Here is a 19859-nt window from a genome sequence, read left to right on the forward strand (position 1 = left end):
ATCGATATATATCATGATAAGTGTCTATGCTATGATAGTCTTTTCCATAACCTCTGAAATTTAAAGATTGCCAATAGCATGTATCTCATGATGTGCTTGGAGGATGTTATAGTCAGTTGTAATTAAACACCATCGCGCGCTGTACTAATAAAAACTGACTGCTATTGTTTGTAGCAATATAATAATGTATATATCCATAGTTATTGCAGACATGTAACACTGCATGAAAAAATGTTCTTATGATTACTTCAATGTATTTACAAATCAAACTGGTTGACTTACAGCTGTATATTATGCGTGGTGAACAATTCAATAAGGTGCTAAAATATTGGGTCCACTACTACAACATGCCGTGCCAGTTATTGCACTCTGCATTTCTAGAAAGCATTCCCAGCATGACTATAGTAGTAGTGAGCCATATATTTGTATCCACAGAACCCTGATGTAATGATAACCACAAGCCATTGGCACATATGGTTTTGTGTTGTTATCATCTCTGTAATTGGGAAGTCTTGTATATCTTTCACACCATACATGTGTATGTAGTGCTTTAACTAGTATGATTCACATGGCAGTCATTATGGTTCTGAGAATAACTGCATGCCATGCAAAGGTTCTGTATATAGCTATAGTACAAAAATATTAACCTTACAAATAATTATTATAATGTTCTTAGTGAATATAGCATTTAATTTGTTGGATAAAAACAATAAAATCATCTAACAGTATAATATAGCTATACCAGCTGCATAGTTACCACTATGACATCATGCTATAGCTATATGTTCTGCTACCACATATCAGTAGAGACTATACTGTTTTTAGAGCACAATTTAGCACATCATCAGAGTGGAATGTTTTAAAAGGAATGGTTATACTTATGATGATCTTACAGCCATGTTGACATATATAGCTAGATAAAATACAAATTCTCTCACTGCATGTGTCTGATCCTATCATCAACTCTTGATATGACCACACAAAGTTTATCATGTCACACTATATCCAAGACTCTTCCTTCTGTAAACAACATCAACCTGTACTGAAGTACTTAATGATGCACTGTACGTAGCTACATATATTTCAACTATATTACTTTTTGTATACACTTTGTATGTATTGAGTATATTAAAGGTCAAGCACTATACAAGCAGGAATAGTATAACTTACTTCAACTATACTCTACCACGTGCACCATAACTCATAACTCACTGTGTATAGATCAAAGTGGTCCATGGTATGTATAATTTATGGTGGTTCCAAGAACTGATTCCACTACATTGGCACATGCATACACAATTATGTTAAATCCCAGCATTCTAAGAATTGTTGTGAATCATTATGGACATGAATATATAATTATAAGGGGGTACTACTGGTTCTCTGAAGCAACTTGTTATTTGCATTGTCATTGTAAACAATGACATGTGGAAACCAAAGACTATGTTGTAGCTATAGTTAGCTGGTTTACCATTCGCAGCCATCTCTGTTCCAGAGCTCTGCTTACTTATTTGTATATTACTGTTGTGTTTTGTGTATTGTTGTCTTGCTGTTATGCTTTAGTGCTTTTTAGTTGTTCATTATTTCCAATGTTTTCTTTGTACTTTGTATGTTGTAAATTCCTAAGGAAGATTGGCATACTAAATAGCAACAGCAGTCTTATTCAAAAATCAAACCAAAAGAATGCATCATACATGCTCAGTTTAATTAAGCAATATACAGGGAAGGATGGATCTAGGATTTTGCTAAGAGGGAGGCACACTGGTAGATGTTACTGCACAGTGTATGAAGCACACTCTGTGAAATGCAAAGCATGAGCTTTCTAGGGGGTCTGGGGGAATGCCTCCCTCAGGAGATAAATTATTGAAAATTTAACATTTTGAGATTGAATTTGGTGGCAATTTGACTAAAATTTTTAATGTTTATGAAAATACAATGCTGGAAGCATGAATGCTACTGAGCCGAAAAAATTAGTAGTATACAGTGACGTGGAGCCTTTCTTAACTAACTCTCTGAATTAAGGACACAATAGAAAAAACCTCCATAATAAGGAGAAAAATTTTGGTCTCAACAAGTCTGGTTAATACATTTTTTACCTTTGAAAGAGGAAAACCTCTATATTACAGCAAAAAGTGGCCAAAACTTCTGGATCCCAAAATGTCTGTAATAGAGAGGTTCCACTGTAATGTCTAGGATAGCTATATAGCTCTATAAAGGTAATTTTGAAGCTTAATCTTTTGAGATTGAATTTGGCAGAAATTTTGCTGCGTTAAGGTGAAAACTTATAATTTTATTTAAAGTTCAGTTAACTACTGTAGGTCTAAAGCTTAAGCACTGCAAAATATTTAAACCTGGTGTGTGGTGTGATTTTTCATCTCCAAACCACATACACTTGTTTAAAAACAGTATTTACTAATTATGCTGTTTATGCTGTTCTATTAGAGTATATCTTGATCTGTTTGAATTATGTGTAGGGTGCCTACTGAGTATAACAGCAATCTCTGAAAGGGGAAGGAGGCACTGGCCCCCCTATTCCCCATACCCCCATATGATAGACCATTAATTTTCGTGGATCAGCTGCAAACCACGAAATCCGCGAAAATTTATACACCACGAAAATTTCTACTTGGTAAACAAATAAATGGTCACACGTGATCACATTCCACGCGAGTTGTACATACCGATATAGTCTCGCGTGCCAGACGGTTTGTGTGGGGGCGGCAAATAAACCGTCTGGTAACTGTTGCACACATTCCGGGACCACTGCCGGAATGTTTGCAGAGCCAATCAGATCGCTTCGCGGACTCTGTGACGAAACAAACACTAATAATTCAAATTCCTTAGTGTAATAAAGAACTGAATCTCGGCTACAGATTACTTTTTCGAAAGTTAAACAATGCCATGGGCTTAGGATCTTTGTTTCCCTAGTACAGGGCTCTTAAAAGCGTAGGTATAAGAACGATTATGGTTTACTACGGATTTGTGAAACAACGAAAATGTCGAGGAAGACGTTCAGCAATGTTTCGAATATGTCATCAGGACATTACCAGTACAATTATCGTCTTAGTCTGTTCACAGAGGTGATTGGAACAATCATTACATCATCCTTGGCGCAAAACAATACCGTGATGTAATCTAATTGCATTCCAGTGAGTTCACGGAAAGTGTGCAACAGTGACCAGACGGTTTATTTACCGCCCCCACACAAACCGTCTGGCACGCGAGACTAATACCGATATAGCTACGTTGGTTGGTAGTCGTTATTCTTGAAGAAGACCGGACCTTAGTAGTTAACATTTGAGATGGAGAGATCACAACAAAAGTGGTTCCTCGACAGTGCAGTGAAAGTTGGCGCAGTGTATTACAAGCCTATAAAGATTTGTTTGCAGGTACTCAGTGAGCTATTATTAATATCTTATACGTAGCGTAACTAAGACTTATTTGGCAGATCACTGAAACTCTCACATAACGAGCTCTGCCTTCTGTGTTTGCCTTAAATTTCAGTGCCTTATAGATACGTATATTATCAGTATGATGGCGATTCATTATCGACTAGGGTTTTACTCTTTTCACCACCTTTCATAACTCTTACGTAATATTAAGCTCAAAAGCATCCAGACTTCCTACTGTAGTTGTTGCTCTCTCTCTTCGACTTTAGGGAACGCATCTAGTAATTGCCGCGAGTAGTCGACTTTAGGGGATGCGTCCAGTAGTTGCCGCGAGTAGTAGACTTTAGGGGAAGCGTCCAGTAGTTGCCACGAGTAGTAGACTTTAGGGGAAGCGTCTAGTAGTGTTAGCGTTAGGGTTAGGGTTAGAGTTCAGCTTTGGTTTCTTCTTCACCTTTAGGGTTAGGTTCTTCTTACTATATACAGCTTATTTCGTTAGTCACATTTATAAGATACAAAAGAAGGGAATCAATAGAGCTAGCAGCGGTAGCATAATCGGTAGCATAATCGGTAGCACACTGGCCTATCTCACTGGGATCCTGGGTTCGATCCCCCTGCAATATTGCACTTTTTTTTTCGCCTTTTTGGTTCACCGTTTTTTGTCTAAGTTCTGTAGGGTTATGAAATAGGGTGAAAAGAGTGATACCCTTATAGACTACTGACGCCCCAGGTACATCTATCGGGTGTAGCTAGTAACTATGATGAACAAGTATTAAGAGAACTATGCTGGCTGCCTGCTCAATAATAATAAAATTAATAAATAAACTGGCAGCTTTTGAAACATTACCAGTCTGCTTTTTGTTGGATTGCCGGTGCTTGCCGTATTAAATTATTCATATGATTTCTCTCTCTACTGTTATCTTCTTTTCGAAGATGTTATAGTGCAGTGGGTATACAAATGTTATCTATAATCCACTGTGTCAAAAATTGTATGCTTTAAATTATTGCAGGCAATGTTGCATACATAGCTGTAACTGCACGTAGTTTGTAGTTACATTTTTATCTACATCTTAGCTACTACCGATATGCTCACATGAGTTAGCTAACTATATCGCTGTGTTCCCATATGTAATGCTAATACTTTTTAATGAGAAAGCTAACAAGCAAATGGACTATTACACTCCATCATCATAAAAAACCAATTGATTAAATGAAACAATGGCTCATGTACACTATGTATCATACACTTCAATATTATATAGATTTCTATACAAGTAGGTGAATTAATAGCTGGCTTTGCTGGATAAGAATTTTCTTTTTGCATTTCATGTGATGGACAGCTACAGTCTGCTGACAAAATGTATATAAATGCCCAAAACCAATTTACGTTTGCAAATGTGCTATGAATCTTTGGAGTCAAGATAAATGGGTAACCAGCCGAAAACCTTTTTATGAACCATAGAATAAATTGAGTGCATGTATCAGACTACTACAGTGATAACATTATTGGAACAATAGAGCTGTGATACATCATCATATATACCCGTAATGATGTAACAACCTTTAAAACATTAATATGTTATACCAATGAGTGATGTAATATCCCATAAACAACATAACTTTTCCCCTTCTTCTAAGAACTTGTTTGTTGCCATGTAAGCTAGCAGCTTAATTAAGTGATTTCATTATCGTCTAGCTATATACACTAAATGCTTAACTTCCTGAACACTGTATAATGTTAGGTTCTTCTTATAATGTGATAGTAGCTATATGTATCTGGTTTCAACTGCTATGTCTTCATCTTCATTCTTGTAAATTTATCATGTGCTTTGAGTTTCACATAGTGTTGCATGTTATTTGTCACTTTCTGTAAAGCTGCTACAAGCCGGATTCATACCCTGTGACTCTATGCACTTTGTTATCAATTATTTACAAGTGGTCATAATAAAATTAAAATTTTATGCACTGTCTCTATAATAATTATTTAGTTAGCTTGTGTATCCCAGTTACTTATATACATATTTATGCATGCAGATGTGCAAACTATAAGTGCATGCATACTTGCATCAACAAACTATTGTAATACACATGTGAAATATCTATATTGTACATTAAATGTTTTATACTAAAAAATAAGCATGTATTGTATATTTTAGTGTACTCAAAAGTACCAGTGTGAGTTATACAGAGAAGGGAGCTATCACCCAAGACAACTGATGCTCTACAAGCCAAGCAAGACTGAATTGGAAGCTATGCATAAGACAAAGTTTATTCCACTTGACGATGTGCTAAATGTTGTAGCCAGCAAAAGTTTGATAAAGGGAAAACATGCATTTCAAATTGTGACTGCAAAAAAGGTGTATTGGTTTGGCACAGATAGTTCAGAGGATACTCGCAGTTGGGTAAAGACACTGAATGAAGAACTCTTTGGATTGCCCAAACCTGGAGTCTTTTGTAAGTTACAGAATTTCTAATCTACAGTATGATCAACCTAGTGGTGGTACTTTCAAGGGGGCTCCAATGGTTCCATGATACTCTCTTTGGGAAGCCTTGTTATCAACTCTACTAAATAGCTGATAAGGTATTGTAAATTTAGTAATTATCATAACTTGTAGTGGGAAAACACTCAATATACAGTTACTTAAAACTATACTCCAGAGCACCTTCATATGTGCTGTAAAATAATTAGTTATTGTGTTCCTGCATGTGCAACTGCTTTCAAAGACTTCAGTATCTTTTCCAAAGACCGAAATGCTAATAGTGTTTTTCTAGTACAGGTATAATGTTCTAGTACAGTTCTAGTTCTTGTTCAGTTGCCAGAAATATTAATAAGTTAGTATTAGTTCTAGTATTCATTGTATAAAACAATTTTAGTATTAGTTCTAGTGTTCTTGTTAGAAATAATAATAGTTTTTATTAGTTCTAGTATTCATGGCTGAAACAATTTTAGTTAGTATTATAGTACCTGCAATTTAGTAAGTATTAGTTATAGTACAGTACTGATGCTAAGAATATAATTACTTTGTCATACTTATTCGTTGCTTTTACAAAAAAATTGATCACTAACTATATTATGTGTATTAGAATTATCGTCCTATACCACTTTGAGAAGTAGATAAAAGATTTTAAAAAACATCCTACCTAAACAATATACTTCTTGTTTCTATGTAAGAAAACCACTCTAAGTTTTGTCTGTTACGTGGCTTTGTTTCCCCCTTGTCACCTCTCCACCAGAAGAAAATATTCTTTCCACCGGAGCGGTGGTTGCTAATATGTTACAATTAAGCCACTTGAAAAAGTTTCTTTTGTTCTTACAAAGGTTATATCATCTTCTTTGTTAATATGTACTTCAAAGTGAGGCTTTAATGTGCCATATAGTCAGTTCACCAATCAGGCTCCTGCTAAACCTCAAACAACAGTTGCACGCAGTAGTAGTTGCAGTACTAAAAGTTTTAGTAGTATTGGTACTATAAAGCTATTAATTTTAGTTTAGTTCTTGTTCAAAAACTTAAAAACAACATTTTTCTAGTATAGTTCCAGTTTTTAAAAATAGATTGTAATGGAATTATAGTTTAGTTCTAGGTCCTAGAACTAAAAAGAAAAGGCTGTACTAAAACTACTTTTAGTTCTAGTTCTAGTATATATATACTAGAAAAACAATAGTATGTAGGTAGTTATAGACTGCGGCTACAGGTCAAACATTCATGAATATGAAGTGGGTGTTACACGCAAGCATAAAAATCAAATTAATGTTATTCTGATATATGCATAATTATATTCAACTGCAGTGAATTCAGTCACATCAGATGTATGTTTGTATATATATGCATATTTTAATATATATTGAGTAACGTCATTACTTATTATATAGATGATTACAGAGTCAAGGCAGAACGAAGCTGTACAGGGAATACCCCATATGGAGACTATTTGCTAAGAGTGTATGATGATGTAATCAAGTTGTTCACTCCAAGTGGAGTAATCCCTACAAAATTTTCCTTACTGATAAATGATGTTCATGAAATAAAGTACCACATGAGTGAATCAGTGCTGCAGAAATTTGTAACCATCTCAGTTAAGAGTGCTGTAACCAAGTAAGAAACATTAATTCCTAATTATTTATAAGCATTCCTCTACAGATGTACTGCATGTAGCTGAAAAGTTCCCCAGCCTGTATAGCACCCATTTTTCATCCCAACATAACCATTATAAGTATGTCTTAAAGTAGCTAATCTCATTATGTGCATGTAAAAATCATGGGATATTTGATTAGGTGTCAAATCAGAAGTCAAGACCATGTCTCATTGATCAATTCATAATGCTACATAAATCAAGACACACGGTAGTGTGTCGTGCGGCCCAAGAAGCCGGCGCGTAACACCCGTGAGTATATTGACAGGAAGAAAGAAAACGCAATTTTCGCACCTCCTTAGCTCTGTGCTTCCTTGATGAAACAAGACGATTTTTGCTGTGGACATGCCCTCCAACTGCAGCACTCCACATTCCAAATTTGAGCGAAATCGCTTTGCACGTTCCCGAGATATGCGACTTCAAAAATTGGCTCAGTTTCTTCGTTTTTTTTCTTTTTCTTTTTCTTGTCGCACACTTACAAAAACTGCTATAAAACTCGAACGCCATATCCGATTGCCTTGAAATGTGGCACACAGAAAGGGGATATAAAGGCGCATCTCGGTACCAACTTTGGCTGGAATACGATAAACAGGCAAAGAGTTATGAGCGATTATTCACGAAAAATAACACCAATATGTTGTCACGCCTACAGGGTAAACCGCGTATGGGAAGAAGCTGAAAATCGGTGGGTGAATAGGTTAACTATTGAACCTCAAACCTTTTGTGGTTTGAAAGAAATCGAGCTAAAAAACAGGAAGATACAACGAAAAAACCAACAGTATGTAACAATTACGCAATCGAGATTAGCTAATAGAAAAAAACGACTGCTTGCCACGCCTACCAGATAAACCGCTTGGGGTAATGCTTTGAAAATCGTTGTACAGATGGAGTAATCATCTTAGAAAGGCTCATCAATGGTATAGAAGAATCAGACTTAAAGCCACGGAATTATAACATGAAATCCAACTTGGTGCAGCAAGTGCGAGATCGAGATACTCTAATAGAGCAGTCATCCTAATAGAGCAGTCACCCTAAAGAGAATTCAAGAGATCAGCTAGAAATAAAAAACCTGTATAGAGATCAGCTACAAACAAGTCACCCTGTAGAGAGATCAGCTAGAAGAAGTTACCTTGTAGGGGAGTTCATGCAACTATGGAAAGAGATAGTTCAACTAGAAAAAATCACCTAGTAGAGTTCAGCTACAAAGAAACCACCATGTAGAGAGTTCAGCTACAAACAAATTGCCCTGTGGAGAGATCATTAGAAGAAGTTACCTTGCAGAGAGTTCAGCTACAAAGAAACCATCATGTAGAGAGTTCAGCTACAAACAAATCTCCTGTAGAGAGATTAGCTAGAAGAAGTTACCTTGTAGAGAGTTCAGCTACAAAGAAACCATCATGTAGAGAGTTCAGTTACAAACAAATCTCCCTGTAGAGAGATCAGCTAGAAGAAGTTACCTTGTAGAGAGTTCAGCTACAAACAAATCTCCCTGTAGAAAGATCAGCTAGAAGAAGTTACCTTGTAGAGAGTTCAGCTTCAAACAAATCACCCTGTAGAAAGATCAGCTAGAAGAGGTCACCTTGTAGAGAGTTCAGTTACAAAGAAACTACCATGTAGAGAGCTCAACTACAAACTAGTGACCTTGTAGAGACATCAGCTAGAAGAAGTTACCTTGTAGAGAGTTCAGCTACAAAGAAACCATTCTTTAAAGAGCTCAGCTGCAAACAAATCACCTGTACAGAATTCAGCTACAAATAAATTACCCTGTAGAAAGATGAGCTAGAAAAAGTTACCTTGTAGACAGTTCAGTTACAAAGAAACCACCATGTAGAGAATTCAGCTACAAACTAGTGACCCTGTAAAGACATCAGCTAGAAGAAGTTACCTTGAGAGAGTTCAGCTACAAAGAAACCATTATTTAAAGAGCTCAGCTGCAAACAAATCACCTATACAGAATTCAGCTACAAACAAATCACCATGTAGAGAGATCAGCTAGAAGAAGTTAATTTGTAGAGAATTCAGCTACAAAGAAACCATCATTTAGAGAGTTCAGCTACAAACAAATCTCCCTGTAGAGAGATCAGCTAGAAGAAGTTACCTTGTAGAGAGTTCAGCTACAAACAAATCACCCTGTGTTAGATCAGCTAGAAGAAGTCACCTTGTAGAAAGTTCAGTTACAAAGAAACCACCATGTAGAGAGTTCAGCTACAAACTAGTCACCTTGTAGAGACATCAGCTAGAAAAGTTACCTTGTAGAGAGTTCAGCTACAAAGAAACCATTCTGTAAAGAGCTCAGCTGCAAACAAATCACCTGTACAGAATTCAGCTACAAACAAATCACCCTGTAGAGAGATCAGCTAGAAGAAATTACTTTGTAGAGAGTTCAGCTGCAAAGAAATCACCCTGTAGAAAATTCTGCCACAAACAAATTGCCCTGTAGAAAGATCAGTTAGAAGAAGTTACCTTGTAGATAGTTCAGCCACAAACAGTCCTCCCTGTAGAGAGATCAGCTAGAAGAAATTACCTTGTAGAGAGTTCAGCTACAAAGAAACCACCATGTAGAGAGTTCAGCTGCAAAGAAATCACCCTGTAGAAAATGCAGCCACAAACAAATTGCCCTGTAGAAAGATCATTTAGCAGAAGTTACCTTTTAGAGAGTTCAGTTACAAAGAAACCACCCTGTAGAGAGATCAGCTAGAAGAAGTTACCTTGTAGAAAGTTCAGCTACAAAGAAACCACCCTGTAGAGAGATCAGCTAGAAGAAGTTACCTTGTAGATCGTTCAGCTACAAACAAATCACCCTGTAGAGAGATCAGCTAGAAGAAGTTACCTTGTAGAGAGTTCAGCTACAAAGAAACCACCATGTAGAGAGTTCAGCTGCAAAGAAATCACCCTGTATAAAATTCTGCCACAAACAAATTGCCTTGTAGAAAGATCAGTTAGAAGAAGTTACCTTGTAGAGAGTTCAGCTACAAAGAAACCATTTTGTAAAGAGCTCAGCTGCAAACAAATCACCTGTACAGAATTCAGCTACGAACAAATCACCCTGTGGAGAGATCAGCTGGAAGAAGTTACCTTGTACATAGTTCAGCTACAAACAAATCTCCCTATAGAAAGATCAGTTAGAAGAAGTTACCTTGTAGATAGTTCAGCTACAAACAAATCTCCCTGTAGAGAGATCCGCTAGAAGAAATTACCTTGTAGAGAGTTCAGCTACAAAGAAACCATTCTGTAAAGAGCTCAGCTGCCAACAAATCACCTGTACAGAATTCAGCTACAAACAAATCACCCTGTAGAGAGAACAGCTAGAAGAAATTACCTTGTAGATAGTTCAGCTACAAACAAATCACCCTGTAGAAAGATCAGTTAGAAGAAGTTACTTTGTAGAGAGTTCAGCTACAAAGAAACCATTTATGTAAAGAGCTCAGCTGCAAACAATTCACCTGTACAGAATTCAGCTACAACAAATCACCCTGTAGAGAGATCAGCTAGAAGAAGTTACCTTGTAGATAGTTCAGCTACAAACAAATCTCCCTGTAGAGAGATCAGCTAGAAGAAATTACCTTGTAGAGAGTTCAGCTGCAAAGAAATCACCACTGCCCAAATTTCAAGGCAATAGCCTTTTCCAATCTGAAGTTATCAATTGTCAAAGTTGGCAAATTGGATGTGTGTGGAAGGCCCCTTTTCGCAAATCCGGTCACATATGTATTATATATATAATTTGTACATTTACTGATAAAATATTTAAAGTACATCTACTTCATCTTTTCTTCTTCCTGTAGTAAAGAAAAAAAAACATTGGTTAAAAAAGTCCCAAAGCTGGCCGTAGGCCGGCTTTGGGGTATACAAATACAAAAAGAAATGAAATCTAATCCAAAACAGCCAAGATGTAAAAAAAGTGTGCGTCCCTCAGAAAGGCTATGGTGAAAAAAGATGTGAAATCCAAGGTGGCGGCCAAGAAATGGCTGTGATGGTAGGTTAATGGTAAAAATTTTAATAACGACAATTCAGGTGAATTTTTGTGCCGCTTCACAAAATTTACCTGAATTGTCATTATTAAAATTTTACCATTAACCTACCATCACAGCCATTTCTTGGCCGCCACCTTGGATTTCACATATTTTTTCACCATAGCCTTTCTGAGGGCCGCACACTTTTTTTACAGCTTGGCTGTTTTGGATTAGGTACTCTTATAAACTATATTATGCCTAGCAGTGGTGGACCCAAGGGGGGCACAGAGAACATATGCCTCCCCCCCAAACATTATAAAAGATCGAGATACTCTAATAGAGACATTTTAGAGCAGTCAGTCAAATACTCTAATATAACAGTCACCACACTATTGAGAATCATCCATAGTATGCCATTCATTAGGTCCATAATCTATAGCTAGCTGGACTACTCATGACTGTCACTTATCCCTATAAAACTCTTGATCAAAGTAGTCCCCATGCTCCATATATAATATATACCTACTACCCTTGTGCACCCTCCATTGCCAAACTCTGGATTCGCCTCTGCCTAGCATATATGTACAGTATATGCTACATTAGGTCAGTTTTTAAATGGTTAGAATTATAGTTTCACTATGAAGTTTGTTGCATATTCACAGTGAAGAAAATATATAACTACATGCAATGTAACCCGATTTTTTACTTGACATGCAGTAATTGAATTTGTGTGCTAGTATAAGTTATATTTATATGTCTTTAAACAAGTGTGCTAGTTAGTATGTTATCATCCTGCATTTTCAGCTACAATATCCAAACTGTTCTTCTGCTGAGTATGAAACGTGCTGCAGATTTGGTGAAGGTGGTCACTTACAGGAAGAAATTACTAGGTTAGTGTAGTACAACACGTGTAAGGTTTTGATCTTTATCTGGTATGTGACGATATGCAATATGTATGCTATTAAATGTGGTATTGCGTTGTGTGCTTCTGCCAATAAACGGATAATTATCAGAGGTAGTTCCAGAGGGTTTCTGAGGCTTCCAGAAACTGGTCAAGCATTTAAAAATACATTTTGGGCTTGGTTTACAAAGGTACTGATGTTTGGGTTGAGATACTTTAATAGGGCAGTTAATCACCCTAATAGAACAGTCATTCTTAAAACTGTATATCGCTACTAAATTCAACAACAAAGTAAAACCCTATCTCAAAGTGTTTAAAAATCTGAATTTGAGGTATGCCTCCAGACCCCCAGAATGGAGTCCATGTGAATTGTATGCTTCAAACTTCACATTGCCCTACCCTTTTACTCATTGGCCTGCTCCATCAGCACCATCACCCCTGATATTGTGCCAGCAAATGGTACAAGCTAGTGAAGCTATGCATATGTCAATAAGTTCTTAAAACATGTTAAGAAAATGTCAGCTTTTAATTTTTTTCACAAAAATTGCAACTATAATATCAAGAGTATAATATAATAGTGACCAAGAGTGTCAAACTGTGTATTACTCCATGATTAATGATTGAGTGAATTAAGACGGATATTTCAGTAATTGTTAGTATATGTTGCCATTGCTGGTTGTTGTATTTTGCCTGGTTCGGCTACTAAACCGAGCGAAAACATGATAGCAGTAAAAGGAAAAATGGTTTTTGTTAGAGTTCTTACACCCCAAGTGGTTTTCTGAAGGTGTGGAAACACAATCGCTCGTGCTTGTTTATTCCACCCTTGGATCCTTCCTTGTACAACAAAATTTGAATACTTGGTTAAATAACACAAAGAAGAGGCAAACAAAGACCTGTTGCTATGTACACATTTCAAATTACACTTCCGCGTAAACAAACAATCACTGAAATATCCGTCTTAATTCATGAGATCATTAATCACAAGGTAATACGCAGTTTGACACTCTTGGTTTTTATTATATACTCTTGATAATATTAATTTCCTAGAGGAGCATGCACCCTACCCCCCCCTAGATTTAGTATGTTATAAGTGTGCTTGCAGCAGGAAGTTTGGAAACTATTCACCAAATTCTGGAGCCACCCTTAATGTGTTGTAGTGGTATCAAAAAATTATCTGTGGTTCACTAATGTGTATTTCTTCAATCTCTTATTACCTATTTTTGCAGTACAATGTATATCTCTCTTCTGCCTGACTTTACAGTGTGGAATGTGGTTAATGCATAATAGTGTATAGCTACACTACATGTATATTTGCTATTATTTTGTGTATGTGTAGGTGGTATTTGCTCCTCTTCAACCAGTCAATCACTAATTCAGAGAAAAATTAATGCTGTAAATGAAAGTGCAGAAGTTAAACAAAGTCAATTGTTTCAGCATAAATTCAAAGGAAGGGATCCTATCATTAAGCACAATTTGCCTTCAGTAAAAGCTTCAGATGCACCTGCTGAATTTTTAACTGAATTGAAGGACTATTTAAAGAAAAGCCAAAAAGATTGCCGATCATTACCACATATTTATTATTTAACTTCTGAAAAATCTAATGGTGATATTTTCAGGTATGTATAAACACTATAATCATAGTTATTATTATTATTAACTCTTGCTATAATTTTATCACAAGAACCAATATTGCCTATATCGTATATCGTATGCACTTCTATAGTGAATCATTTGAACAAAGAACACCACGACGTAAATCAGCATTCAGAGTCAAACAAGAAATACCAGTTGATCTCAACTCTTCTATCAGCAATAGACCTCCTGCTCCTTTGCCACGTGAATCATTAGATTCTGCAACCGATGAGCAGCAAAAGGATCTACATGGTGCAACACAACACTGCACAAGACAGTCACCACTAGAAACTGCAGTTGACACAACAGTGGAGCAGACATATGATATTGTACAAGTTCACAGACCATGGCCAGCTGCAAAAGAGTTCAAAGGTAATGTGTACATATCTTCAGTAAAGGCTAGCAATCAAATCTATGTGCAGCACCAGCCAAACCAGAAGAGCCTATTTGACACACAGTCGTATCTGTATGTCTATATGAATGATTTTAATGCTAGTAATTAGCTGGAACATATTAAAAGATGTGTCAATTATTTATCAGTTGCATTCTCTATCTAGTTAATAAAACTTAAATCCACTCTTCTGCTTTATTATTTTAGAAATATTTGGTGGATGAGAAACTAATAATTAAGTTTATGTGACCTTATCTGTTCAATACAACATGCAGGAAATTCAAATATGTAGCACTTAGTCTATATACTGTACACTACACGAAGTCTATAGTCCATATAGTCTGTGTTGTATATGTAGCTACAGCTGTGACTTCTCAAGCATTGAATGAGAGCGTTGGATATGTTGTACAAAGTCTCCATTTAGCAAGCAGCCTTGATTTAGCAAGCAGTATTGATTTAGCAAGCAGTATTGATTCAGCTCATCCTCGATATTTAAAAGGTTGGTAGAAAGATCATGTACATTGTCATAATATGTGGAGAATTTACAATAGGTGACTGTAGCTTATACTAGTATATAAAAAATTTAAAAATGAAGTAGGGATCCAAGCGATAAAAAGTAGTGAAACAAGGGATGAATGATGGTAGCTATTACAGCATAGCTCAGTGGGAAATCCCTACTTTGGCATTGAACACAAAATAGTTGTTATACCATGCCAAAGTAGGGAATTCCCACCGAGCTATGCTGTAATAGCTACCATCATTCATCTATTGTTTCACTACTTTTTATCGCTTGGATCCCTACTTCATTTTAAATATGATTTTTGATATACTAGTATGTTTAGTTTTTTTGTTAAAGCATACAGCTATAAATGTGTGACTGTTTCTATTAAGGTGACTGCTGTATTAGAGTATATCAATTCAGCCTACAAAGGTTACTATTCCGTTATAAATACAGATTGCTCTAAAAGGGGTGTGGTTATCATGGTATCCGATTGATCATTAGATTATCTTGAGCCAACTTACCAACTTGAAGGTGTGTGGTCACTATTCCATTATAAATACAGCTAGCCTAAAAGGGGTGTGGTCACTGTTGCCTCGATCAATACAATGGCCATAGTATAAAGAATGAACGTGATCTTGTGACCTTTTGTGAAGATACAGGTATCTAGTACCTTTGTACAGTAGTAGCGTAGTCTAAGCGTCTTCAATAATTTTTTGGCATCTATTATGCTGCTCAAAGGAAGTGTCGATACAGAAAATTAATGCCTCAATATGGTTTCGTTGCATGAAGAAGACGTAAGAACAGTTTGATTGAAGATAAAAGGAAAGACAAGGTGCAGAGGGCACACACTCATTGGAACCCCAAAAGGAACATCCCAATGGTGAGTTTGTTATTGTGGCATAAAATAGTGACCGTGCACTGCTTCGTTTGGCCTCTAGGCTTGCAACCGTGGTCAGTGAGTGAGTGAGTGAGGCAGATGAAATTTCCAGTTTAGATGATTTAAAAAAAATCTGTATCTGCCTGCCTGCCTGCCTACCTGTATTTTTAATGCTACATTTGATGTTAAATGGAGTAATATTTTCTGTAAAGGTGATTTTCGTCACGCAAGACGTTTCTAGGTTGATCTTTTAAAAAGGGCATTTTTGGCAGCATGTGTCATTTTGGGGGATCCACTTAAACAGTACTACCACACTGTTTGATATAACTGCATAGTGCAACTATTCAACAAGGCAAAGCTTTGACAAATTGTAACTCCCAACAGGAGCATCGCACAAATTGAAACGTTACATCATCAGACATGTTTAGAGCGCCTCTACAAAATAGTCGTTACAAGCGCATGCCTTAATCTGATGGGTAGTTACAGATGCGTAAGTACTGACAAACAATTTTCAATTATTGGCATGCATACTCTATTATCATCACTCCATTATTATTAATACTTCAATTATCGGCACTTCTGCAACTAGCTGCCCATTTATTAACCTTGCAAGCCTAACAAAAATTCCCCATATTTTGCCAACCACATCCATTTATTACTGAGAAAACCACAGCTATAAAATGCTTTATATTGGAGTTACATTTAAAAAAACAACTATACCTCCGTGTATAACAAAACAAAAAGTTACAATAGCACGCTGTCATGTAACATACAGTCTATAATACAACAGTAACATCTACTATGAAACCTACAGTACATAACAATGAAACACAGTAAGGACAAATCAATTCCCTTCCAGATTTGTCGATAACTACTTTGGAATTACAGTATTCGTGTGCCCATATTTCACAAACACATTGCATCCAAAGAAATCTGGTCTATTCTAGTGGTTCTCTTCATAAATCCGAAAAACATACATAACACTGATTATCAGGATTAGTAGTGTTCAACAGTTCACCATTTACGATGTCGTCTTGTACCGAACAGGTCGAAGGATGCGATAACTCAACAAGGGAAGCTAACCCTTTGTAAAATGATCACTGTCATCGTCTCCTTCAGTACATTGCCCTTGTTGCTGACAGTACTAGCAACACTGATAATCAATCTACTTTACTTGTTTCTCATCCAGCTACCCTTCTTCTTGCTGCTTTGACACTTTTTGGGTCTCACACCTTTCTGCTCTCAGTTTAGCAGTTTCCTTTCTTTCTTCTGTGTTCTGACAGCTTTCTACTGTTCTCTTTCTCTGTGTTCTTTTCATTTCTTCTCTTCAAGTTACATTTTTCACTTGAGCACCAGTAGCACTTGCACAAGCTCAGGGCTGTTGCCAGGTAGGGACATATTGTACTTACTAATGTACAATTGTTGATTCACCCTTGTGGTCAGGACTCTGAAGTGACACCAGGTACACTTCCACCAGTTGTTGAAACACCTAGAGATCACTGAAGTGGTTCTCTAGTGCTGGAAGTGTCAGTTGTCTCACCTTCAGTGGCTTGAGAATCATTTAGCCTTGCTTTCTACTCATACCCTGCTTTAGCAGTCTGAATATACACTAAAAGCTCTAACATTCAGTATGTGGTAAACATGGCTTAGACCAGGATTAGCACCTTGAACAACCTGCCCCCCCGTTCTATATTGTGGTGCCTAAGAACATTATTGTACTGTTTGAGTGCCATCTGCCAAATTTTTGCCTGCCCTTAATGGCATCGCTGGTGGAGCCAATGCTGTCATCTGTCCACTGCTTTCACTTCTTCAGGGCATTGCTCGATGTTAAACTGCTGGAGCTGAGTGTGAATGTTGTCTTCCCCTTCTCCATCCTTTTCTAGACCCATTCTAGACACACTTTCACTTCATGGCATCTCAGGACAATGCTCACTAGTGCCCCCAACATTGATACTGGTCTATATCAACCAAATAGTAAATATTTTCTACAGTAATAGGACAGCTTTCACCTTGAATTAACTTCACCACCTGTTTAAGATAATTGAAAATATGTGTACTGATAGTTGAAAATATGTGTGCCGATAATGGAGTGCTGCTGATAATTGGGAGATTATGCTACAGTTAGAAATGTGCGGACATGCTGTCCACTGCATATCTTTACACTGGTATGCACCAAATCATGTAAATAATATATGCAAACACAATGTTGTATGAGGTAAAGTGTAGTGCAAAATTTGGAGCTACTTTCTGAGTTATGCAATTTTGTTTAATACCAACCTATACATACTACTTCACCTTGAATAGAAAAGTTCTATATTGAACAAGTTAAAGCATGCAAAGTGACATTAAAAAAAACCATTCCTGTTACTCATACACAGTTTTGCAAACATGTAAATAGGTTTACTCATTCATCACACATCCACATGCACAAACATACTGTGTAGTTCACATAATTGTATTATCATGCACAGTGTTTGCTTACAGTGCTTTCAAAGGAAGAAGACAGCATGTTAATGTTTACGCCAATTAATGATGATGGTTTCCAATTGTCTGATACATCTGCAATGAATAAACTTACCTCTCATGACTAACTGGCCATGAGACTCTGTACATAATATACACATGCATATAATACATTTGTGTGTGAGACCAATTAAACTATGGAAAATGTTGCATGTATATGTTTTGTATGCAAGATGTGTGATTTATTGCTGTAAGTATAACAATAAGTTTACTGAGTTGTGTGTTTGTAGTACAATTATAATTAATATTATACTCGGCACATACCAAAACTTTTGTAAGATATTCCGGATTTCCGAATAGGTTACACTTGTTTCCGTATAAAATAACACCATCTTCTAAACAAGGTGCCATAACTTCTGTGTACTCTGGTTGACAGACCCGAAGTTTAATTGGTTTATCAGATTCCTTGATGAAAGGCGATTTGATTCATGTGTAAGTTCTTGTAACAAAGGTGAGGGTAAAAAGGAGCCTTGTACAGCAGAATTTACAGATTTATGTGTTCAGCCAATGCCCATAAAACACTTGTTTTTCAAAATATCTCTGTAAGCTAACCTGTTTAACAATTTGTACTGTTGGAGTGTTACTAAGCATCCTTCATTGTGTAGAATGATACCAAATTTAGCGAATTTGGTGGAGGAAACAACTTGTAAATTGGGATTTTCCTGCCGAGATAATAAAAATTTTCAATAGGTTAATAATGTATGGAACACGTTTTATGTCATCATCAGTAGTAAATAACTTTTGCTATAGCAACATTTTCCCATTTTGTACGGTCAGAATTGGATAGAGAACTTCAAGGGCTTTCTTTTGTTGTATGGTGTGCTGTAGAGATTTTGTGAGTTAAAGGTTGTAAATTTGTGCTTTGTAAGTATGGAGTGTAAAATACTTGCATTTTGCATTGGACAATGAATGAAAAGGATTGGTGAGATTTTGTGATCAGCCTGTTTAACCAAGCTGAGGTTTCAAAAAGATATTAAACAGATATTAGACTTATTTAATGCATAATATTCTTAATTTTTAGGGCCATTGTTTTGAAAAATTTTAATGTTGACCACCTGAAAATGCTTGATTTGACAAATCCCATACCTATGTTTTGATATGATACAACTCCAGTTGGTTGTGTCCAGGGGACTGTCCCAAACAATTACAAAAACCAGTAACTACAATAAAGCAGTACATTGAGATAAAATTAATGTCTAATTGTTCCTGAAATAAATGTGCATGTACATGACAATACTATATTTTGAGTATGTAATATCACCAAATCAAGCAAAATACCTTCAGGAGAATAATGTAATATTTGTTGATATATAGGATTACATTTTTCTGGACTATGTACAATTGAGGGGGCAACAGTAGAGTCTGTGGAGAAGCTTTTATAATGATTAGCGTAGATTTAACATCCACAATTGTGATAACAACAAATTAATCAATTAATTTTGTGGCACTTATACATCGTGGAGTCTTCAGTAGTGCAATTAAGTCATTTTTCCTTGTAGGCAATTGCAAGCAGCAAACAATGGAACAATGTTTCATTTTCTTTTCATTTGATAAATAATATAACTA

The 19859-nt window shown here is 36.3% G+C and overlaps 1 protein-coding gene across 1 annotated transcript; it reads left to right on the top strand.

The window, feature by feature from the left end:
* Window positions 1-3079: 3079 nt before the first annotated feature.
* On the top strand, window positions 3080-18544 carry LOC136261038 (uncharacterized). Its single transcript, XM_066055001.1, has 8 exons — window positions 3080-3389; window positions 5543-5840; window positions 7258-7480; window positions 12272-12357; window positions 13705-13984; window positions 14092-14372; window positions 14750-14890; window positions 18255-18544. Exons 1-8 carry the CDS (start codon window positions 3303-3305, stop codon window positions 18359-18361), a joined length of 1503 nt encoding a protein of 500 aa, XP_065911073.1. The 5' UTR covers window positions 3080-3302; the 3' UTR covers window positions 18362-18544.
* The last annotated feature ends 1315 nt before the right edge of the window (window positions 18545-19859 follow it).

Source organism: Dysidea avara, chromosome 7 (genome assembly GCF_963678975.1).
Source record: "Dysidea avara chromosome 7, odDysAvar1.4, whole genome shotgun sequence".
In the NCBI taxonomy this organism is placed as follows: domain Eukaryota; kingdom Metazoa; phylum Porifera; class Demospongiae; order Dictyoceratida; family Dysideidae; genus Dysidea; species Dysidea avara.